At 42.9% G+C, this 25,684-nt stretch overlaps 1 protein-coding gene across 2 annotated transcripts in view; it reads left to right on the top strand.

Moving 5' to 3' along the window:
• The window catches only part of ASCC3 (activating signal cointegrator 1 complex subunit 3), a 718,547-nt gene that overhangs the window by 331,306 nt on the left and 361,557 nt on the right, over positions 1-25,684 (top strand). For both annotated transcript variants that reach the window (XM_083176983.1, XM_083176984.1), the window contains exons 12-13: positions 9,777-9,953; positions 19,160-19,231. In XM_083176983.1, coding sequence (XP_083033109.1) covers positions 9,777-9,953; positions 19,160-19,231 — 249 coding nt within the window. The remainder of the gene's footprint in view (positions 1-9,776; positions 9,954-19,159; positions 19,232-25,684) is intronic.

Here is a 25,684-nt window from a genome sequence, read left to right on the forward strand (position 1 = left end):
GGGATGTATACGATCCAGGAGGCCCACTGAGGTCCTTCGCGGATCTGAAAAATAAATTTGGTTTGACACAAAATCACTTCTTTATGTTCTTACAAGTAAGGCATATGATCCAATCCCTTCCCCCGGCTGGTCCGGAGGCAGGAGATAAAGATCCAATACATAACATTATGGCGTTGGCCCAAACTGGGACGTATAGATTAAGGTACTATTATGCGGAGGCGAGAGTCACGGAAGGGGAGAAAAAGTGGACGAGATCTTTGGCAGCTTGGAGGCTGGACATACCTACACTCCCGGGCTGTGGGGAGGTCTTGAAGCACTGCCAACAGTCTATGACATACCTTCATTCAGTGGCCCTCCAGGAGGTACACTGGAAGGTCTTAAACAGAGCATATGTGGCCCCGGTACAAAGGGCCCACATGATTCCCGGGGAAGACGACTCCTGCATTAAGTGTGGACAAAAAAGAGCCACCTTCTTTCATAACCTGTGGCAGTGCGGCAGGATCGCCACATACTGGAACAAGCTGTTTGTATTTATAAACGATACCTTCCACCTGACATTAACGAAAAATCCCACGGCCTGTTTATTACTAGAAATGGAGGGATGGGACTGGGGGGGGGAAAAGAAAACATTGCTGCCAGTAGTGACAACAATACTAGGCATAGCAAAGAAGTTAGTGATGACGCATTGGATAAAAAAAACATCCCCGTCCATAGTGGAGACAAAAAATACTATATTAAACATCCTCTATATGGAAAGACAAGCCACACTACCAGATATTGAATCGGGGGTGATGAGGTTTTACAAAAAATGGGGGCCATATATCGAAACCTTGCCTAGTGACTCTCAATCACAGATATTACGCCTATACGAAAACACCTCTTGGTTCCTGATCCGCCAACTGAGTTGATATTGCATGCCCCTTGGAAGAAGCTCTAGAATAACATAATTCCGATCTAACAAGACCACAAGTCACAGCCAATACCATGCCTCTCAGGAAGTTCAGACATAGTGGCCCCATTGCCTACCCTTCCCCATGCTTTCCCCTTGTCTCGTATAATATTTTATGTTTATGTATGTATTTAATTATTGTTTACCAGTGATATTGAAAATATTGAAAATACTGGTCACCCTGCGTGGTGAAATGCTGTCAAACAAGGAATGTATTATCGCCTTGACACTAATATGTACAACTGTGACCTTTACAATAAAATGTGTTTAAAAAAAAAAAAAAAAAAAAAAAAATCGGCAGCCCAGTTACTACATAAGTACCCAATTATATAATTTTTTTGGTAGATATGTGCTTTTATATAAATCCTTTTATTTTAGCTGTTGATATTGGCAGCATTCTTCTAGAGTACAGAGTTGTACTGATTGATCATCTATGTCTATATTCTGTTGTTTCAGCGAAGCAGCATGAGTCCCGCTAGTTATTTTATTTATCTTTGTCAAAACAATACTCAACTGTAATGCCCATTTTATGACATCTTGCAGTGCATCCAGCTGCATGCATGCTAATAAGATATTGGAAAAAAATGAAGGACAGTCTTGCATTACTTTGTCAGTAAAGAAACCACACACTTGCAAATAAAAGCGTAAGTGGTGTGTTTCGGCAAACACTGAAACACGCCAAGTTCCTTTATCAATTATTTTATATTTCAAACATACAAACCTGTAGGTAGTAATATATGACTCAGAGCAAGAGGTTGTGGGTTACTAAGTCAACATTGTCTAGGTCAATAGTCATTAGGTAGACCATAAATGGTTGACCGTGAAAAGTTTGACATGCACAAGGTCAACATTGACAAAATGTCGACACAAGAAATAGGTTGATATGGAAATGGTTAACAGAGGAAAGAATCAATATGAGATTTTCACCATTCTGTGTTTGTCGTCATCTGTCAACATGGACCCCCCCCAATAAGTGTAATGCATACATAGCGTAAAGTCAAGAGGCATGTCTACTGGCCTCCCTTAAGTATTTCTCCAATACTGACCTGCCGACGGGATGGGTGGATCTTAACATTTGCTGCATATAGACAGACTAAATTAGAGACTGAACGAAAAATAGCCGCAGATAGCAAATCTAATCCCCAAAAATTCTAGTTATATAAACGGGAGACGGTTAAGGATGGAAAATATTGGCCCACTAATAAATAAGCAGGGTACCCTGGTAATAGAAGGAAAAGAGAAAGCAGAATTATTCAAATTTTTTCTTCAGTGTTTACAAGGGAAGAATCTTCAGAAGATCTCCCACAGATTAAATGCTCGGCTCTTGATTGCTCCCAAACTGTATGTTTGAATGAGGAAATAGTAAAAAAATAGATTACAGAACCTAACTAGTAACAAATCTCCTGGCCTGGACAAAATACACCCTAGGATTCTAAAAGGATTGAGTTCTGTCATAGCACTACCATTATATCTGATATTCGATGAATCAATCAATTCAGGGACGGCACCAAGGGACTGGCATAGCTAACATACAGTAGTACCAATATGGAATAAAGGTAGCAAAACTAGCCCTAACAATTTTAGACCGGTCAGCCTTACATCCATTGTGGGAAAATATTAGAAAGAAAAAGAAAATATAGTAAGGTTCAGCATGGGTTTGTCAAAAATACATCATGTCAGACTAATTTAATTAACTTCTACGAGGAAGACAGTAGGGGGGTGGACTTATGGAAATCTGTTGATGTTGCTAAAGCTTTTGATACAGTGCCTCATAAAAGGTTATTAATAAAACTAGGGTTAGGAGATAAAGGTGTTTATTCTGATTCACTCGGAAAGGCACAATCACTCTTTAATGGACAAAACCATATGCGGTACTTATGTATTATCTGGGCTCCCATGTTAAATGCACCCCATTTTTTCATACCCCTACTATCCAATTACGCATGGAGTTGATTTTATATAGTGTGGCGAGCGCAGCGAGCCACCGTGCCCGAAGCGTGGCGAGCGCAGCGAGCCCCGCAAGGGGACACGGTCTCATAAGAAAAACGGGAGCCCAGATATTACATAAGTACCCCATATGCACATCAGGTGGGGCTGATGTAACATGCAGAAAGAGTTAGATTTGGGTGTTTCTGTGCAGGGTAAATACTGGCTGCTTTATTTTTACACTGCAATATAGATATCAGTTTGAAGTACACCCCCCACCCAAATCTAACTTTGTACATGTTACATCAGCCCCACCTGCAGTGCATATGGTTTTGTCCCTTAGAGAGTGATTGTGCCTTTTCCAGTGAAACAGAAAACCCCAAAAATTTGTTATTGGATTAAAAACTGGTTGCACAATCAGGGACAGAGAGTGATGGTAAATGGCATACATTTCAGCTGGGGTAAGGTCCAAAGTGGAGTCCCACAAGGTTCAATATTGGGACCCACCTTGTTTAATATATTCATTAATGATATAGGTAGTGACATAGGGGGATATTCAATCTGCAGGTCACGGCAGGCGAGCTTGCTCGCCTGCCGTGACCCAGTCCCGTTCTCGGTCAGCTCGACCGAGAACACGCAGGCGGGATTCAATGTCCCGCCTGCAGCGGGGCGAGAAGGGGGCGTGGCCGCGAGTTGCGGCCGGGAAGTGACGAGCTGCAGCCGGCAGCTCGTCACTTCACGGCTGTTCTCGGCAGAACGAGCCCGACAGCTAGAGATGTCGGGCTCGTTCTGGAAGAAAACCCTGTTCAATGCTGTCGGGGAAGACAGCATTGAATAGGGCCCGTCGAGCATCTCCCCCACGGGAGATGCTCGACGGAGATTGAATATCCCCCATAGTGTGTAAGATTGCAATATTTGCGGATGACACGAAATTGAGTAAGGATTTAACTCAGGAGTGGATGTGCATATGCTACAAAGTGATGTAATTAAACTGGAAAGGTGTGGGTAAAGGTGGAAAATGTGGTTTAACATTGCTAAATGTAACGTATTTCATTATGGGAACAAAAAAATTAACAAGCTACTTATAGGCTAAATGGAGTTATATTGAATTCTGCTGTAAAGAAGGACTTGGCGGTCATCAAAGATGAAAAATTGGGTAATAGTGCACACTGTTCAAGTGCAGCAGCAAAAGCAAACTGTACACTGGCATGCATTAAAAAGGAAATGGAATCTAGGGATGCCAATGTGATAGTGCCTCTTTACAAGGCATTGGTGAGACCACAATAGGAATTGTGTGTGCAGATCTTAGTGTTCATTCTAGCACCCGCCATATTTGGGTCCCATGCAGTTCCTCTTCCCTGCCTGGGGTGTCGCTGTCTGCAGTAGTGCTTCCAGCACAGTGATATCTGTATATCAGCACTGATATGCAAACCAGACATGTGCTAGAAACGCCACAGCAGACAGCGACACCCCAGGCAGGGAAGAGGAACTGCATGGGTTTTCAAATATGGCGGGTGCTAGAGTGAACACTAGATCTGGGTACCGCATCTTAAAAAGGACATAAATTAATTGGAACAGGTACAGAGAAGGGCAACTAAGCTAGTAAAAGGTCTTGAGTCAATAGATTACAAAGATAGGTTAACTGGGCTTAATATATATTTCACTGGAAAAGCGGAGGTTGAGATGAGATCTTCTTAGTATGTTCAAATACAGGTTTGGGAATCATATGGAACCGGGAGATAATTTGTTCACTAACAGGTCTATACTTATACATGTACTGAGGCTTGAGAAAAATAAATTCCCTACTGAATTAAGAAGAGGATTCTTCACCATTAGAGCAGTAAAATTCTGGAACTCATTGCCGGTGTGGGGGTGGTTACAGCAACTACTGTTGATGAATTGAAATCAAAACTGGATACATTCATGGCCACTAAGGGAATCCTATAGATATGACTTACTTAAGTCAGTAGTTACAAGTTAAATAGGTTGAACTTGATTTACTAACATCTTTTTTTCAACCTTAATTACTATGTTACTTAGGGGGTTATTCTAGTTCACTCTTTCTGACAAAATCCTTCTTAGATGGACAAAACCATGTGCACTGCAGGTGGGGCAGATGTAACTTGTGCAGAGAGAATTAGATTTGGGTGGGGATTTACTTCTAAGTGAGATCTATATTGCAGTGTAAAAGTAAAGCAGCCAGTATTTACCCTGCACAGAAACAAAATAATTCACCCAAATCTAATTTTCTCTGCACATTTTACATCTGCCCCCCTGCAGTGCACATTTTTTTGTCCATCTAAGAAGGATTTTGTCAGAAAGAGTTAACTAGAATAACCCCCTATGTTATGCTACTTTGTCTGTTTCTTTATGATAAAGCCGCTACAAAAACCTTCCCTTGTGTGCATCCATACATCTGAAAACACAAGGACTGAAATGTCCACTGTTGGCATCCATAGGTGCTGGAATACTGTACCACTTGGTGCGTCTTAGGAATCACCATCGGTCACACCATAGAAATGCAGAAGAAAAGGCAAGCAAGTTTTTGTCTGAGCATTGCCACCTATGTGATCAGTTCAGCATCTTTGTACGATCCTACTTTACACAACACAATCATGACACATCTCACATCACACAATATTTCTATAAGACTCCACATCTCTGTGCAACCTTTTACCCACCTTTTTGTTACTTCCCAGATTGGTGCCGAGATTTTGCTGGGATGTTTCTGTGGGTAACCAATCAGATACTTATTATCTTCTAGAAGATGCCTAATAAATAAGAAGTATATTCTAATTGGTTGCCAATAGCAACATCTTTTCTGAAATAGATCTCCCATCTTAATAAATTCCCCTATTAATCTTTTTAAGAAGTGCTATAATGCAGTGGCCATGGATTTTCGTGAAAGGCCAAATTAAAGTAACTTTTTTGTACTAAATGGACAGTACATTTTAGTGTATCAAGTAAAAAGCAAGTTCACATAATCTGAGAATTCAGTTACTGTATATGTTCCAATGCTAGCTAGACACAGCAGTATTTAGTGAACTAATCCCATAGCTACAATATATTATTTTTTTTCTGAAAATTCTTTATTTTTAACTGGAGTTATTGCGTCCTCAGGGATGACTGCCTTGGCAAGGGAACCTTAAAAATGATAAATAGCAGTTCATCTCCCACCACTTTTAGCTCTTTGGTTGTAATCCATCAGACAGACATGACTGTATTTATTTTTTGTTTCCAAAAGTGCTACAATGTTATCAGTGAATGTGTATATACTGTATATTAGGAACTTTATTCAGACATGCCAGCTTTGCCATAGTGGAACCAATACTTAGATTGCATTTCTGTAAAGTGAAATAAAATATTGTATATTCCCCTTTTATTGGCTAGAAAAAAGTTCTAAATGGGATCCAGTCACATGGTTTCCATGTCAACAATCCATAGCGTTGATACCACAATGACACTAGAATGTTGACATTTTCATAATGTTGACATCTGAAATGTGTTTGGTTAGGCACTGCTGGGATGGTTAGGCTGTTTGTATGTGGGGATGTTGAAGGATTAGGCACTAGCGGGAGGGTTAGGGACAGTAGAGTAGTACTCACTTGAATGCTGCTGTTGCTTCTCATTTCACCATTTGGATCTGAAAGATGCAACTGCTGCTCGGAGCAGATAAGTCACTATTAGACCACCAGGAAGTTTGTCAACAGCCTATGATGTCAACATGTCATTTGTGTAGAGCTGGTAAATGTCATCATGGTCACTATGCTAAGTATGTAGATATTTCCATTATGGTGGCCCTATGGCATGTTGACATTATAGCTGTCAACCTAACATAACCTCCCCTGCACTCCTGGGCCGATAGAGATCGCAGGCCTCTGTTATCTGTACCTATTCGCCCTTCTCGTCCCTCTAAATGCATGGTCTAATTAACATTGCGACATGTTTATATTATATGCCTTATGCTAAGTGATTCAAAAACAGTTTTTTTAGACTGTGTAATCTATCATTTGAGGCGCCATACTATTTTTTCAGTACAGTCCTTATTTATTCATTGTAGCTTTCAGCAGCTTGACTTTTTTCTTCTTTTAGAATTAGAATGGCATAATATACCCACTACCGTAAAATAAATCAATTTTAAACCACCAGGGGTTGGTCCGGGTACATTTGTGGTAGGGAATATAGATTGTAAACTCCACTGGGTCAGGGACTGATGTGAATGTTCAAATATTCTCTGTTAAACGCTGCGGAATATGTGTGTGCTAAATAAATGACTGGTAGTAATAATAATAATCACAAACAGCCTGGTCTGGGGGAAGGTGATTTGACCATGACAGGCAAGTGGTTAAGGTTCTATGAAACAAAGGCTGACTCTGCTCTTTCTCTATATATAATATACAGATGTAGCCATGTTCATTGTTGCCGCATCAGTCACCATGTGTGACTCCCTTGGCAACTGGCACGATACAGTCACCATGGGTGTGTGTATAACTTGTTCCTGGAGCTCTTAGAAAGCATTCAGCAGCGATTTTACATGACAATTCCATGCTGTAGGTGCAACTTTGGTAAGCCAAATAGCCACGAGCGGCCAGATAACCGAAACAATGAGCATGGCTTCATCTGTATTACTGTTTTTCAAAGTGTGTGGGATTTGCCTAACACTTTGCTATTCAGAGGTGTTGCACTGTTTAAATATATAGATAATACTTTCCTAACCTCCCGGAATGGCCGGGAGGCTCCTTTAAAATAGGGACTGCACTGCCGCTGGCCTGACAGGGGGGGGGGGGGGGGACGGGTGGTCGGGCTGGCAACTACCAGATTCTGCTTCCTCCCTCAAGCAAAAAAATCTGGTTGCCAGGAAGCAGAATCTGGTCGCCGTGGCGACCTGACGCACGGTATTTCTCGAGCCCTGGAGTTGTGGGTGCCTGAATTTGCTGCGGGTTGGGTGCTGCTCACCTTCCTCTGTCCTGACTGGGGCCGTGCAGACTTCCAGGGCAGCCAAGTCAGCTTCTTTTCAGTGAAAGTTCATAGCGCTGCTGCTGGGGGAATGAGGGAGAAGAGGGGTTAGGGTGCTGCTACTGGGTGAGGATGGACAGTTAAGGGGAGGAAGGCAGTTAGAAGGCTGTCTATGAGGGCTGAAGAGGGATGCCCTCTGTCATTTTTTTCTGGGTCCATACCTGATTTTTGCTATAACGTATTATGGGCATAATGGGCATTATGGCGTGTGGTGTATGTAAGGGGCATTATGGCATGTGGTGTATGTAATGGGCATTATGGCATGTGGTATAATATGTAATAGGTATTACAGTGTGGCATAATGTGTAATGGTCATTATGACATGATATAATATGTAATTGGTGTGTGACATGTGTATTAGGCATTACGGTTTACATTTTTGGTGTGCGCCATCGGAGCTCACTGTCCCTATTTTTACTTTTTCTGGTTACTAAACTTTCATTCCGGCACCTAGATTTAAAAAAAAATTGGCGAGCCTTGCCTATAGGTCTCAAACTGAAATGCCCTCTAAAATTTGTGTGGTATATAACTGGGATGTATTATTTGTTGTTATAAAATAGATTGTTCATGCTTCTTCTATTTATTATATACATGTGTAAATAAATATTCAGCCCTATCCATATATTAACATGTATTCACTAATGCACATACATTATTCTGACACAAAGGACATTAGTTCCTTTAGAGTGAATGAATGTTCTCTCTAATAAAAATGTTCCTGTAGCTTTGGCATACACATGTCAATTAGTGGGGAGGGATAAACTACCATCCAATCAGCTCCTAAATGTAATTTTTCAAACACAACTGTAACATGTCAAGAGCTGATTTGTTGGTACTTTATTTCTCTCTCATTTATCACTCTCAACAGGAGTTGCGTGTTTACGTTCGGAACCCATTGTTAAATAATGAATTATCTAACACACTAAGGGGGATATTCAATCGCCGTCGAGCATCTCCCGTGGGGGAGATGCTCAACGGGCCCTATTCAATGCTGTCTTCCCCGACAGCATTGAACAGGGTTTCCTGGCAGAACGAGCCCGACATCTCTAGCTGTCGGGCTCGTTCTGCCGAGAACAGCTGGGAAGTGACGAGCTGCCGGCTGCATCTCGTCACTTCCCGGCCGCAACTCGCGGCCACGCCCCCTTCTCGTCCCGCTGCAGGCGGGACATTGAATCCCGCCTGCATGTTCTCGGTCGAGCTGACCGAGAACGGGACTGGGTCACGGCAGGCGAGCAAGCTCGTCTGCCGTGACCCGAAGATTGAATACCCCCCTAAAAGATTAAATGTTTTTATTAGGTAGAATTTTCCTCATTTTTGTATATATATTTCCTAAATTACAACTGACTAATGGCAGTTACACGTGATACAAAGAGAGATACCAGCTATTTTGCCTGATATAACACTGTTTGGGCCCAAATCTGGTGCATGACAATACTTAGTTATTATTGATAGGTTACACTGTGTGTTACTTTCTACTCACTGCACTTAACCCCATGTTTTTCGACTCCATGGACTGGATCTTTTTAATTTGGCTTGCCGTATATGCATGGCCAATTAGAAGCTAATCCTGTCATTTGATCAAGCGATATCATTGGCTATATGTGGCCTGTTTAAATAAGGCATCACCTAATATCTAATTTAATGAGTCTCTGGGGAAAATGGTCTTGTAATCTTTTCAGAGAGGAAGACTGTAAAAGGTTATTTAAAATGATATGTAATAATGTTGTTAAGTCTGTTCAAATATTTACTGTACACAAATATTGCAATACCATTAATGAAAGTAGAATCATCATTATAATGTATAAAGTGCAATATATAACTGTTTTCAGATTTACAATGAGATTTTGCTCTTGACCTATTCCTTTTTTTCGCCAATATATTTAAGGTGGAATCAACACAGAGTATGATTAGAATCTTGGGCCTATCAGCTACTCTTCCTAACTACCTAGATGTAGCTTCATTTCTTCATGTCAATCCTTTTATTGGCCTTTTCTACTTTGATGGACGATTCCGACCTGTTCCTCTTGGACAGACATTTATTGGAGTAAAGTCAACCAACAAGGCAAGTATAAATGTTATTATCTACACACACACTGGGTAATTTAGCCGAAAATCATTCCGTGTTAATTATTGTATCCATGTCCTCCAGATGCTTCCACTATAATCACCTGTGCTTAATAAAACAGCCCTTGTTTACTTTCAAGCCACTTTCTTGCTGTAGACAGAATGCAATATGGCATGAAGCTATTTCTTCACAATCATTTCTTATGCTGGGTACACACCAAAATGATTTGGATTAGATGCAAATCGTGCAATCCGAATTGCATACGATCCGATCCCAATCCGATCCCATCTGTATTCAGATGAATGGATCTTATACAGATCCTACCTGCAGCAGGTAGCATCGGAATCGGATCCAACCAAACAATTTTGACCCAATCTGCATCCAATCAGTCTGAATTGGATCCAGATTGATGGGATTGTGCCCAAATCATTTTGGTGTGTACCCAGCATTAAGGTGCCCATACATGTTACAATTATTGTGTCCAATATTGGATACAATAATTGTAACGTGTATGGGAACCTTAAGACTTGTGCCTTAAGTACTTTTGTAACCCGTTGTGATTTCCTAAAAAGGACACATCTGCGTGGATTCACTAAGCATTCGCTGAATTATTTTTCTCAATGTTATACTGCATGTCCTGAGTCATAGTGTAGCAACTGTAGGAATCATTTGCCAGAAGTATTCTGAATAATTGGCTAAATCAGCTAGTGCACTTTAACACCAATTCACAGGTATCCCTTAAAATGAGTTGTTTTGAAAGCGCAGTTGCATCTGATTACTTTCTTGTCTCATTTTCTTTCATGGAATCTCTTTGTACCTGTCACATACACTGTGCATGGCAAGTCTCATTAGTCTTGATATTATTTTGCCACCACTTCAAAAGAAGTGTTTGCATCCTGTCATAATGTTTACTTCTCTCCTTCTTCAGGCATGCTCTGGTCTGCTCAATTTATGTTAAGGGTTAAAATAGCCTTGTCTGTTCTGTAACAAGCGATACCTGCTAGTTTATACACAAAAGGATAATTTGCCATATGGTGCATATTGCATTGTGCATATTTTAACCTTCATTAATTGTATCAAGTATCTGTCTATAAAAACTGCCATTGCTTCTCCTTAATTATCCTTACGCATTGTGGTTTGGCTGCATATTTGAATTAAAATGAATAGCTTGATAAAGACATACAGTTAGTTGCTTAATTGTATCTGCAGAAGCTGACCTTGCTTTTACAACTTGTGCAATGACAAGCAAACTTGTACATGTGCTGTGGTTTGGTGTAGACATTACAGATGTGCCCTCATACATCTTGCCTAAGTACAACTGGCGTGAGTGAGCCCTGGTAGCTCTGCTAATATAAGGACTTTGTTGTTTTTTTTAAATGCATGTAAATAAGACACAAGCAGGTTCTGCCGATTAAAGTTATATGCAGTATGCCTTATTTTCTTTCTGCAGCTGTATCTGCGTAGGCAAATCTATGTTACATTGTTTTCCAGGAGCACACTGTAATGTAGCATTTTTAAAAGTAGCATATACTCATGTTTGTGGGGGCATCTGGGGAAGGACAAAACCCATCAGTCCTGCTTTTATTGGCCGGGGTACACGTGACCATGAAAAAGTATTGACATAGAACCGACCCTAAATCCCCATGCCAGGCTGCACTTGTTACATTAACATTAATACACAGGTGCACTTTGAACGAATCAGCATAGCTTTGGTTGAGTCTCCGGAGATGTCTGCGTGGGGCCACCAATCACTGTGGTGCTGGACTATACAACACGCTGCCTGATAGCCACAGCGCTTGTTCACTTGTATGGACAATTTTTTAAAAATTCTTAAGGGTTCCTGCTGATTAGGGTACACCATTAATGCCAAGCAAGGGCGTAACTACCATAGGTGCAGGGGGTGCAGCTGCTATGGGGCCCAGAACTGAGAGGGGCCTATTTTGCCTGTTAAAGTTTCATGTGCTATATACATTTTTCAGCATTAGTTGATGAATAGGGGCCCTTACAAACTTTTGCTATGGGGCCCACATGTTTCTTGTTACGCCACTGATGCCAAGGCTAATGCAAGATATGCAGGGGTGTGAAACCTTTTGCACTTCTGTTTACCATCCACAAATGGATGAATTAGTTGAGAGATTTAATTGGTTCCTGAAGCATATGAGCAGGAAGTTAGTGGCCCTGGAAAAAAAGGATTGGGACACCCTTCTTTCTTACCTATCACTATCAGAAAGTTATGCCTCTATTAGCGGCATTCAGGAGGAGGAGCTGCACGATGTAAACACAGACACCATGCGGCTTCTCAGTCCGGTGGTTCGGTTTACGGGGTTTATTTTTTTACCAAGTCCGGGGATCCTACTTGGAACGAAGAGGACCAGATCTACGCCGGAGGAGACTTGTAAGTCTAATTTGCTTCCACAGGTACCCAAAGGACGTGCGGACAGACAGAGGGCTACCTATGGGCTCAACATAGGTAAGGATCAAAAATGCTTTTTCTTCCAGTGCTGTTACCTATTGAGCGATGGGGCTGCAGAGTATTGGGCTGTCCTAGCCCAGAAGTGAACTTGACAGATTTGGGTTTACACTGCGCTCACCTTCTAGCGAACCTCTATGGGTGCACAGGGTAGTAAACGTAGCGTGCAGTGTTATGCTCAGTATCACTGATAACCAGTAGAATAATTAAATAATTAAATAAAGATATGAGGAAAGTAGCAGGTGTGCATAAACAAAGTGTGTTTATTTGGTGTGCAACCTTAGTGCAAGCCCCACTGCTGTGGGTACCTTGCTGCAGTGGGTGTTGGGGAAGGGGAGGCAGAAGGTGGCAGTCCAAGGTGGGCTGGTCTGTGGTGGGTGACAAGTCCAGTAAGGGTAGTCCGCAAGTGCAGACAGGGTAAGGGGGTGAAAATGTCAAATGTGTGGCACAGGGGGGGGGGGGGTGCAGGGGGCTGGCGTCCTGTCCCCCCATAGTGCACCTCTCACCTGTGTCTGCCGCGATAACCAGGAAGGTCCCACGCCGTTCGATGTGTCTGTTCTCCAGCCGTGGCACTGACAGCGTGGACGCTGTGCTGTGTGCCCGGCTCTGTAGTGCTCTGACGTGCGCGACTTCCGGGTCCCGGCGCCTGGTTACCAGGGCGACCTAAGATGCGCACATTTTCTGCATCTACAGGCTCTACTCTCAGGCGGGTGGAGACTAGATGGTCCTGGTGTGTGAAGAGTGTGGTGTTGGATGCCTCCATCCAACGCATTTCAACCACTGTGCGGTATTTTTCAAGGATATCTGTACATAGGGGGCTGCCTGGGTTTTTATACAGAGGAGTGACACGCCCACTGTCAATCTGATTGGTTGTGATACTGGTGGGAGTATTTGGAGCTAGAATTGGTGTCCATTGTGATCACCTGTGTTATTGGATTGTACTGCTGCAGGAAATGGCATAGTGTGTAGCACACTTGCATAATTGCATGTGCAAGTTGTTGCAGACTTTGCTAGTGAGTATGAATATGTGTATTTCAGAGTGACATGCTGTACACATATTGGTATATGATGGGTTCATACTCGTTACTTGTTCTGTCTAATTAACAAGTATATATGCAAGGGAGACTAAAGCTCTATCCTAGTGTTCCATTATTGAACTCGGTACTTATGTATTATCTGGGCTCCCATGTTAAATGCACCCCATTTTTTCATACCCCTACTATCCAACTACGCATGGAGTTGATTTTATATAGTGTGGTGAGTGCAGCGAGCCACCGTGCCCGAAGCGTGGCGAGCGGACGCGGTCTCATAAGAAAAACGGGAGCCCAGATAGTACCTTGAACTCAATATTGATTCCCATGGAGCGTAATGTTTTCAAGGTGAACATCCAATAAAGTTCTCTTCTGTTAAGGACATCTGTGTGCCCCCCTTCCCCAACCCCCACTGCAGCAAGGTACCCACACCAGTGGGGCTTGCACTAAGGTTGATCACCAAATAAACACACTTTGTTTATGCACACCTGCTACTTTCCTCATGTCTTTATTTAATTATTCTACTGGTTATTAGTGATACTGAGCATAACAATGCATGCTACGTTTACTACACAGAGCAAACCCCTGTGCACCCACAGAGGTTCGCTAGAAGGTGAGCGCAGTGTAAACCCAATTCTGTCATAGGTAAGTATCTGTATGAGTGGGCTATGTATGTAATAAAGTTTTATTTTTCTCGTGTGTCAGTGTGTTTATTTAGCTATTTGTATTGATGTGGAACTACAAGTTCCAGCAGGCCCTTTAATGCCCCGCATGCTGGGACTTGTGGTTCTCCAAGTCCCTGCTAGCGGGGGAGGCTTGCTGGGATTCACAGCAATATGCAACAGTTTAATTCTATTTTTTACGCTTTTATCAGTCCGATGCCCACTGCACAGGGGCATCGTGGAAAGCCCCAGGCTTCAGCCTGCATACAGGATTCAGCCTCGGTAGGTAAAATCTGGAGAGGAGGGACCCCTTCATAGGGTGAGAACCCATCCCCCAGGACCCCTGCGCAGGCTGACTGGTCTGGGGGTGAATGCTTTAGCTAGAGGGGATGTGGCATTACCCTGCTGGCTGGTTGGGCCTTGTGCTGCTTCTTAAAACACGGGGGACCCCTAGTAATTTTTCCCCCTCATATTTTGGGAACCAGGACCGGCCCATGGGCCTGGTGCTGGTTTTGAAAAATAAGGGTAACCCTAGTCGATTTTCCCCTGATTTTTTAAAACCAGGACTGGCTCTGTGAGAGTGGGGCTGGTTACGGCCGTGGGTAGGGTTGCCACCTCACTCACTATTGATTCCTGGAGATACCCCCTCACCCTACGGCACTCGCGCTCCTGGTGAAGTGGGCATGGTCTCATAAAGTGGGTGTGGTCTCTGTAAACGTCGGTTTGAAATTATAAATACAGTTTTCCCGCCAATTCATTTATTAACACTATATATACACGTGTGTGTGTATGTATATATATATGTATGTATGTATATATATATATTTATTTACAGTTTCTTATATAGCGCAGCAGATTCTGTTGCGCTTTACAATAGTATATATATATATATATATATATATATATATATATATATATATATATATATATATTATAGTAATCCCAGCACTCGAAAGTCTGTGGCAACTGCTCACCATGTATACAGTGCTTTAGACCAATGCGTTAGGGGCCAATTCTGGATCACACACAGTGATCCAAATTGGGCCCCTGTCCCAATATTTGGGATTTGTGCATGCACATTTCCAATGCCAGGAATTTCTCTCCACATGCGCAAAGTTATTACTTTGCGCCGATAGGCACTGTTTCAACTGAATCTGAATGATGTCTTCAGTGCACCTGAACCTCAGGACATAGGAAGTGGGTCTGTGTCAGAGCTAGAACTCTTTTTGTTCCCAGATTGGTGTCTGTGTTGCTGGGTCAATTGTTTCCCTATGGAGCCTCTAGTGTTCATTCTAGCACCCGCCATCTTTTAAAACCCATGCAGTTCCTCTTCCCTGCCTGGGGTGGTGCTGTAGTGCTTCTAGCAGTGTGATCTGTATATCAGAATTGATATGCAAACCAGACCTGTGCAAGAAACACCACAGGAGACAGCGACACCCCAGGCAGGGAAGAGGCACTGCATGGGTTTTCAAAGATGGCGGGTGCTAGAATGAACACTAATACCTGCGAGGTGCAGCGAATCCTTTTTTGGATTCGCTGCACATTCGCCACGTTCCGGAGCCTCACCGGCTCCGGTATTCAACGAGTCAGGGGCAGCGAGCCCCTGACCAGCGAATATGAGCTCCTGCGGCGATTGCCGCAGGGAGCATGAGGACGGTGGCAGGCAGAGAGATGGAAGTCTCTCTGCCTGCCCCAGAACGTTTGTGGGGGGTAGTTGGGCTCCCCGGGTGCCAGGCAGCACAGGCTGCCCCCCGGGGGTGCCAGCAGGGGACCCATATTCACTACACCCGATCGTAACGATCGGGTGCAGTGAATATATGAATATGTAATGAGCGGCTCGGCTCCGGCGCCCCCTGCTGGCTGATGTGTAAAAAAAAAAATATATATATATATTTTTTTTAAATTAAATATAGATTCATGTGCTTACAGCACATGAATAAATGTAGCATGCCCCTCCTCAGAATAAAATTCCTGATTTTTTTGACACCAAATGTAAAAAACAAAACACTTTATTTTAAAAGTTCACATTCCACTTTTCCATCAAAAGATAGCGATTGCTACTTGGTGAATCATGGCGAAAAAAACCTTCAAATGTATTCGCCATGTGGTCATTGAATAGGGTGATTCACCGTTTTAGTCCCAAATTCGCCAAACAGCACAAATTCGCCATAAAAACATGGCGAATCAGGCTCATTGAATACCGCCCTAAGCCTCTTTCTTCTTGGTCATTAATGGGATTAACTGAGAAAAAACAGTCATAATAATCCCCTTTTAATCCCCTTGCTGCATTGTTCTCTCTATTGTAGCAGAGAACAATAGATGAAAGGAAGAATTTTCTGCGCCTAAATGCAGAAATTTAGTAAAAAGAACCTGGCTCTATATCTACTTCCAGTTGAGAGCCCTTCATAGGCACCGTCTTATATGGTTCCAAGTCATATATGTTAAAATGATAGTGATTTACTGTTTAGTTGGCTAGTCAAAAAGTGATTATGGAAACATCATTCTTAGATCATATAATAACCAAAAGTAACAATCTCACATGTGCTTCAGTTTGCTTTTAATTAAATGATAAGATTATCTCTTTATTTTCTGTTTTCAGTGGAATCAACCATATATACCGTATTTGCCGGCGTATAAAACGAATGGGCATATAAGACGACCCCCCAACATTTCCACTCAAAATATAGAGTTTGTTATATAAGTGCACCCGGCGTATAAGACGACCCTCCCACTTGGAGGCATGTTTTTCAGGGGGAAAAAGTAGTCTTATACGCCAGCAAATACAGTAAATATAAAAAAAAAATACAAAACAACACAATAGTGTAATATTGTCAAAAAACTCATCACTCCACATGTGAATATTTGAAGAAATGTGGGCAGCAGCACAGTTACAAATTGAAATAGAGGAGCCACAGCAACTGACACCAACTGCAATTTCAAACTCACTGGCAGTTGGTATTTTTATCATATTTGAATTTTGAACTATGCTGCAGCCCTCCTCTGGAGCCATCACTGTGTGTATGTGTTTACATGTAACAGTGCATACAGGGCCGGTGCAAGGCCACTGCTAACCTGCGCCGGGGTGGGGATTCTTGACCCCGCTATCCTGTGCTGGGGGGGGGGGGGGGGGGGGGGTAGGGGTGTGAGGGTGCTGAGGATTGATTGTATTAGTGCATGCAAGGTCAGATTAGAAGCACAGATTTTCCAAATTGACAATCAGGGAGATTTAGATAAGCACAAGTTTCCGTTTGCACACATTGTGGGTAATGATTGGTGGAAATCCATGCTCGGTTTGCTCACACTGTTATGGGCAATGTTTTTCTGTTGGATAACCTGCATGGTATAAGTGTGTGTGGCAAGCCAATAGTAAAGTTTGTGTGGGCCCCAGAAAAATATAATAGGGGGGGGGGGGGGGCCCTGACCAATAAAACTGTGAATATATGTTGGCAATGTTATTTAAAATGCTAATGTGTAAATACTTTCAGAATCATAAATGTGTTGAACACAACTGTGGTTACCCCAGCTCACATTATATACTCAGCACAGCCAGTCACATATATCACAGTGCCTATTGGCCTACCTTTTAAAACATCTTTCGAGGAGAAGCCAGTGGAGTGAAGCAGCAGGGGATGTCAGGGGGTGGATCTGAGCGGGCACATCTATAGGCAATTTATGTCATTTTAGCTGAACCCCTCCCTTTAGGACCCACAATTCCTGGCTTTATATGCATATTCGGTACTTGTTTCCTAGCACGGCGCCACCGATTTTGATTGTATTGATCGGGTCGGAAAAATCGCGTCTCTGGCATCGCATGCCAACCAAATCGCATGCGATGCGACCGACCCGATTTTTACATTGGAATCATTGATTTCAATATAAAAAGCCCCAAAACCTCCCATTTTAATAGCAAACCCCCCCTGATGCTTTAAATGGCCCCCCATTGTTAACGTCACCCCACTATTGACACCAACCCGAAGCGTGGCGAGTGCAGCGAGGGGCGGCGGTACGCGTCCTCCGATCTTTTCATACCCCCACTATCCACGTCGGTGTGGAGTTGATTTTATATAGTGTGGCGAGCGCAGCGAGCCACCGAGCCCGAAACGTGGCGAGCGAAGCGCGCCCCGTGAGGGGACGCACATAACTTCACAGGTATACACGTCCCCTCGCGGGGCTCGCTTCGCTTGCCACGCTTCGGGCTCGCTGCGCTCGCCACACTATATAAAATCAACTCCACGCCGACGTGGATAGTTGGGGGTATGAAATGGTCGGAGGACGCGTACCGCCGCCCCTTGCGGGCTCGCTGCACTCACCACGCTTCGGGTTGGCGTCAATAGTGGGGTGGCGTTAACAATGGGGGGACATTAACCATACTTTCTAACCCTATACAATGAGATATTGGCCTATTTCCCATTGTTCCCTATGTAAAATCGGGTTGATCAACCCGATTTTAACTTTAAAAAGTAATTTCACATTATTCTCTATGGGAAAATCGGGTTGATCTCGTCGGTCGCGGCCCATTATAATGGGCCGCGATGGACCAGATCAACGCGATTTTCTCATTTAACATTATTCTCTATGGGAAAATCGCGTTGATCACGTCGGTCGCGTCGCGGGCCATTATAATGGCCCGCGATGGACCCGATCAACGCGATTTTGACTTTCACCGGCAAATACACTGGTGATTGACATAAAATCGGGTCCATCGGGTTGATCGCATGCCTTAAGTACCTTAAACTTAAGGCATGCGATCAACCCAACGGGCGCCGTGCTACGAAACAAGTACCGCATATTTTGCCCAATTCCCTAGCGGTACGAATGACAACTTTTAGGATTCTGGGGGGCTACCTCAAAAAGTATCAACATCCCGCAACTTCTGGAATTGTAGATAAATATGCCTCAAATATGTGTGTGATTCCAACTTAACCTCTCCACTAATTGGACCCCATACCAGAGTACAGTAGTATTTTTAAACATGCAAAGATAATGCAAAATAGTAAAATACAGCAGTCATATTCATGTTTTTTTTTTTTTCTTGTTTAGACTCAACAACTTCATGATATGGAAGAGATCTGTTATGAGAATGTTCTTAGAGAAATGAAAGCTGGGCGACAGGTATGCTTATTGCTTTCTGATTTGAATCGGTCAAATCTTGAAAGTTGCAAAATGCATTGAATTGTTTTCTTAAATTTGTAATATGTTTTTCTGTGTTCAGGTTATCTGGTACTCCCTATTTATCATGAAATTCTCACTTACAAAAGATATACAAAATAATTCTCACCCTCGTACTTTCTACATAACTGTGTATTAAATTTTAATTCCATTGTAATTGTGCTTGTATTTTAGAATTTGGGGCCTCACATCCACATCCTCAAAAGCATTTGTGCTGTGATATCATCCCAATCTGCAATGCAATAATTGATTACATTGCACAAACACTGGTATTAACGAATGTAGGGACCGAGCTTGTTAGAATGCTTTGTCCCTCCCATGTCAGTTCACAGCTAAATCAGGGTATTGTTTATGTAAAATACCCAGACTATGAGCTGTGCATGCGCCACCACCTGAGATCGCCCCCGGGACCCGTGTTTCGGTGTATGACAACCCACCCCCATGCCGTGACTCCCTCTATTCCTGATCAGATTTACCATCACTTGGTGATCGGAGCTACTGGAGGGATGCCGTTCATCTGGGCTCCCTGCTGCTTTGACCTCCAGTGCTGTAAAGTGTTCCCATTTTGCAGCATACTGCATCAGAGGTCACAGCAGCAGTATGGAGCCTCAATGACTGGCAACTTTTACTGGTGCACTGATCACCGGTTCCTGGGTGCGCAAGTTTTTTTTTTTTTTTTTAACAATTTGATGAGCTGATCACACTGGCCCAGTCTCCGCACTGCTTTGTCTGCCTAGGATCAGAGAAAGCTGTGCAGGGGTAGGAAATCTGCAGCTGAAGCTAGCATTATTATCACAGGGTTCCCTACTGTTTTTTTTTTTTGTTTTTTTTGGGGGGGGGGGGAGGGGGGGGGGTTCAGTGAATTTAGGTGATCGTAAATTAATGTGAAAAAAATGGTGTTAAAAGTATCTTTTCACATTATCTAGAAAAAATATGGTAATAAATCTGCCCCTTTGACTCAAACCAATGCTATACAGAAGTCATTCAGTTTTGTTATTTGTTTGTTTGCTTGTAAATCAAGTGGTGGGGAACATTGGGCCATCCTAGCCTTACCTGCTATCCCCTGCCTCTTTTTGCTTTTTTGGAAGATTAGCTAGCCTTTAACACTTTTTTTAAGAATTCTTCAAATGTTATAACAGATAGGTCTCTTTGGGGATTATATATACTGGCATAATAATAGGAAGACTAATAATGTGAGGCCCTTCTAAAGGCTATAGAGCCGCCCTGGCTTCTGATCTGTAGCCAAAAGGGGTTTTGTTGGTCCAGCACCCATTTAAGGAAATGTGTGTTGGTCTGTATCAGTTTTGCTTTCACAGATAAACATATTAGCGTTTAGTGCAGTATGTGATTGTAATGGGGCTAGATGTATGCTTTAATACACTAATTGCACTGGCTTTATTTGAAATGCATAAATCAAATGAATATAACCGGGACCTATTGACACAAATGAGGGAGCCCATACTTCCTGACCGCAGCATTGTGCGGTCAGTCCGGAGGTTGAGCAGGAGGTGCATACAACCTCCACTGCTGCCTGCTGTGCTATGCAGACAGCAGCGGAGTCGGGGTAGAGGTGAATTGATGCCTGTATGAGGTGTCCATTCACCTCACAGATGGAGGCTGTGGGCGCATGGAATGCTGGGGGCAGCCCAGCAGCTTTCCTGGGTGCTGGACTTGCCCCCAGTGTGTCCGTTGGCATCACAGGGGTCCTTGCTGCCAGATTTCCCAGCACTTGGAGATGATGTCATCAAGTGCCGGCTCAGGACCTGCCTCAACACTTGTGTCACATACCCAGCATTATGCTGGGTGGAGCATCAATGTAAAATAGATCAAGCACCTGGTCGGTTTGGAATCAAAAACCTATGTGTGACCCAACGTTGTGGTGTAAAAGATGTATTAGTTTGAATCTGTATATAAAGAGCTACAATGCAGTGTCAGCTACTTTTTGTCCCACTCTAAGGGGCTGATTCAGGTTGGTTTGCAATAACAAACTTCTGCAGGTACTGATCTAACATGTGCAAAGAGAGTTACATTTGAGTGCGATATTCTGTTTCTGTACAGAGTAAATACTGGCTGCTTTACTCTTACGCTGCAATTTAGATTTAGACATGTTACATCTGCCCCACCTGCAGTGCATATGGTTTTGCCCATTAGAAAGAAATGTTGCTTTTGCGAGCCAACTTGAATTAGGCCCTATGTTTCACTGTGCATTATCTGCTACTATATTTTAAGACCACATTAAGATTATATTAATTAATAAAGAGATTCCCTGTTGTGGTGGACAGATGTGCAAACTCTCCAGATGGGCCGTTCTCTGCAGTCTTGGGGCTGGTTAGTGGTAACGACCGATGCAAGTCTCAAAGGCTGGGGAGCCGTGGTTGTACATCTTAGGCTTCAGGGTCTGTGGTCACATTTGGAAGCGACGCTTCCCATAAATGTCCTTGGTTCTGAAGACACCTCTGCAGGCGGAGACCGTTTTAACGGGTTTTCTGGTGAAGGTTCAGTAGACGATGCCACAACTGTGGCATACTTAAATAACCAGGGAGGTACTCGCAGCGGGTTAGCAATGCGAGAAGTATCCCAGATATTCCAGTGGGCGGAGATACATGTCCCAGCATTGTCAACAGTGTTCATTCCAGGTGTCCGATATGTGGAGGTGGACTTTCGCAGCAGGTCAGAACTGTTGGATGGGGAGTGGGTCTTACACCTGGAGTTGTTCCGGGACCTCACGTTATGCTGGGGGATCCCGGAAGTGGACTTGATGGCTTCAAGACACAATTGTCAGGTCCCGATGTTCTGTTCATGGACCAGGGATCCAATGGTATGGGCACTGGATGCCATGACAGTTCCTTGGAGGTTCAAGCTGGCATACATATTCCCACCGTTTCCAATGCTTGCACAAGTCCTCAAGAGGATTCGGCTTCAGGGGTCACAGGTAATACTGGTGGCTCCAGAATGGTCCTGGTATTTGGACATACTCATGTTGTCAGTAGCATCTCTATGGCACCTGCCTCTTCATCCAGATCTACTCCGTCAAGGTCGGTTCTTCCACCAGGACCTAGATCGGCTAAATTTGACAGCATGGCTTTTGAAATCTCATTACTGAAGAAGGGATTTTCGGATGCTGTGATCCAAAAGATACTGAAAGCTAGGAAGCCTGTTTCAGCGGCTAATTACTATAGGGTGTGGAAGATCTACATCAGATGTGTGAGAAACAAAAGGTTCACACGTCTAGATTCAAATTGGATTTGCTCCAGGATGGTTTTTCGGTGGGGTTGAGTCTATAATCATTGAAGGTACAACTTTCCGCACTTTCAATTTTCTTTCAGAAAAGAGAAGCTCCTTCAAGGACTGGTGCATATTAGACTGCCTTATTGTCAGCCGGTAGCTCTGTGGGATTTGTCCCTGGTGCTTTTAGTGTTGCAGAAGCCTCCTTTTGAACCCTTGCATTCAGTTGATTTAAAGTTTTTGTCGTGGATGCTAGCTTTCCTTCTGGCTAACACTTCGGCCAGGAGAGTATCAGAGTGGGGGGCTTTGTCCTGTACACCTCCCTTCCTAATCTTCCATGAGGATAGAGGATAGTACGGTTCCAAAATTCTTACCAAAAGTGGTCTCTGATTTCCATTTAAACCAGGAGATTGTGCTTCCAGTGGTTTGCCCTCCTGAGGAGACCAGAAACAGGGACAAATTTATGCGATTGGATGTGGTTCACGTTCTGTGCGTTTATTTGGGCACAGTAAAGTCTTCACATAAGACTGATACGTTGCTGGTGCTGTATGATGTACATAAGAGAGGGTGGCCAGCCTCTAAACAGACTATCGCGAGATGGTTGAGGTTGGTCATTGCTTTTGCCTACACCAAGGTTAGTCGTCCAGTTCCAACCAAGGTTATTGCTCATACCACTAAGTCCGTTGCCTCCTTTTGCGCTGTACGTCACAGGGCTTCTGCAGAGCAGTTGTGCAGGGCTGCCACCTGGTCTTCTGTTCACAAGTTCACTAAATTTTACAGGTTTCATGAGTTTACGTCAGAGGATGCTTCATTTGGGCGATCAGTTCTACGTGCTGCGGACCTGAGAGTACCCTCCCAAAGGACCGGCTCTTGAACGTCCCATGATTGATCTGTGTCACCTGGATGGATGATAGCGAAAAGGGGATTTTTGTAAGAACTTACCATTCAAATCCATTTCTCTGAGTCCATCCTGGTGACACAGCGATCCCTCCTTTTACACTCATTAAGTGGTTATACCGTTTCATGTTTCATTTCCATGTTATATGGTTAATTTTTGATTGTGCATATTAATATGTTCAGCGTTGTGCTGAGTATTGTATCCTAGTGGGCTCTTGAAGTTTGAACTTAATTTTCTGCAATGCAATGAGGGAGGAGCCTGCCTCTATAATACGTAGCATAGATGCTTGGCTCCTTCGGACCCTACTACATCCCATGGTTGAGCTGTATCACCAGGGTGGACTCAGAGAAAGGGAGAACGTAAATTCTTACAAAAATACACTTTTTTTTTTTTTTTTAACCAACTGGTTCTGGATTTTTCATTTAGAGCTTTGCTTTTTTTATCTTCAACAAATGAGGATGTGCAGGATTTCATATAATCACTGATTTAGAATTGACTTGGGCGTTTTTCCCAAGAACATTGAGATATAATAAACAAATTCACCAGTGCTTCTTGTCTCACTTAGGTGCAGAGCTGTACCATTTTGTACATCCAACAAATGTAGTTAGTATGAACCTTTCTTCTGTTTAAAGTCATACTGGGCATTCTCTTTCTATTTATTAGACCTTTGTGGCATACAGAATGTATTTGGATGTTCAGTTGTTTGGGAAATGCCACTCATGATCACACTTTACATAGGAATCTTGCCCCATATTTAAATGGTGTCTCAAGTTTATGATCATTGCCATTTAGTAATAAATATCAATGCTCTTTTTTTTTTTTAAGATATGTTCTGAAAAACATAATTCACATATCTAATCCATGTGAGAATATAGTTGACTTGCAACCATTAGTCTGATATTGAACTATATACAGTGCTTCCGGGAAGTATTCACAGCACATTTTGTTATGTTACAGCCTTATTTCAAAATTGAATAAATATTATTATTTTTTTTTTGAAAATTCTACACACACTACCCAATAATGACAACATTAAAAACATTTTTGGGAGATTATTGTAAATTTACTAAAAATAAAAACACTGAGAAATCACACGTACTTAAGTATTCACAGCCTTTACTCAATACTTTGTTGATGAACATTTGGTAGAAGTTACAGCCTTATTTATGTCTTTTTGAATATGATGTCATAAGCTTGGAACATCTATATTTAGGCATTTTCACCCATTCCTCTTTGCAGCACCTCTCAAGCTCCATCAGGTTGCATGGGAATTGTCAGTGCACAGCCATTTTCGTATCTCTCCATAGATGTTCAATTGGATTCAAGTCTTGGCTTTGGCTGGGCCATTCAAGGATATTTACAGAGTTGTCCTGAAGCCACTCCTTTGATATCTTGCCTGTGTGCTTAGGGTCGTTGTCCTGCTGAAAGATGAGCTGTCGCCCCAGTCTTAGATGAAGAGCATTCTGGAGCAGGTTTTCATCCAGGATGTCTCAGTACATTGCTGCATTTTTCTTTCCCTCTGTCTTGTTTATTAGTTCCTGCTGCTGAAAACATCCCCACAGCATGATGCTGCCACTACCATGTTTGAATGTAGATATGGTATTGAACTGGTGATGAGCAGTGCTTGGTTTTCTCCAAACGTGACGCCTGGCATAATACCAGAAAATTTTGTTTCTCATGGTCTGAGTGTCTTTTAGGTGCATTTTGGCAAACTCCAAGTCGGCTGCCGTGTGCTTTCTGCTAAGGATTGGCTTCCGTCTGGCCACTCTACTATACAGGCTTGATTGGTGAATGGTTGCACTTCTGGAAGGTTCTCCTCTCTCCACAGAGAAATGCTGTAGCTCAAAGTGATCATAAGGATCTTAGTCACCTCCCTCACTAGGGCCCTTCTCCCCTGATCGCTCAATTAAGACAGCCAGCCAGCTCTGGGAAGAGTCCTGGTGGTTCCGAACTTCTTCCATTTACAGATGATAGAGACTGCTACAGCCATTGGGACCTTCAAAGCAGCAGATATTTTTATGTACCCTTCCTCAGATTTGTGCGTGGAGACAATCCATTCTCAGAGGTCTACAGACAATTTCTTTGACGTCATGCTTGGTTTGTGCTCTGAAATGCACTGTCATATGTGGGACCTTATATAGACAGGTGTTTGACCTCCAAATCATCTCCAAACAACTGAATTTACCACATGTGGGCTATGATTAAGCAGTTTTGAGCTTCATGTCAAAGACTTTGGATACTTATTTACATGTAATTTCTTAGTTTTTTTATTT

This window comes from Crinia signifera, chromosome 3, assembly GCF_055691185.1.
Source record: "Crinia signifera chromosome 3, ASM5569118v1, whole genome shotgun sequence".
NCBI classification, from domain to species: Eukaryota; Metazoa; Chordata; class Amphibia; order Anura; family Myobatrachidae; genus Crinia; species Crinia signifera.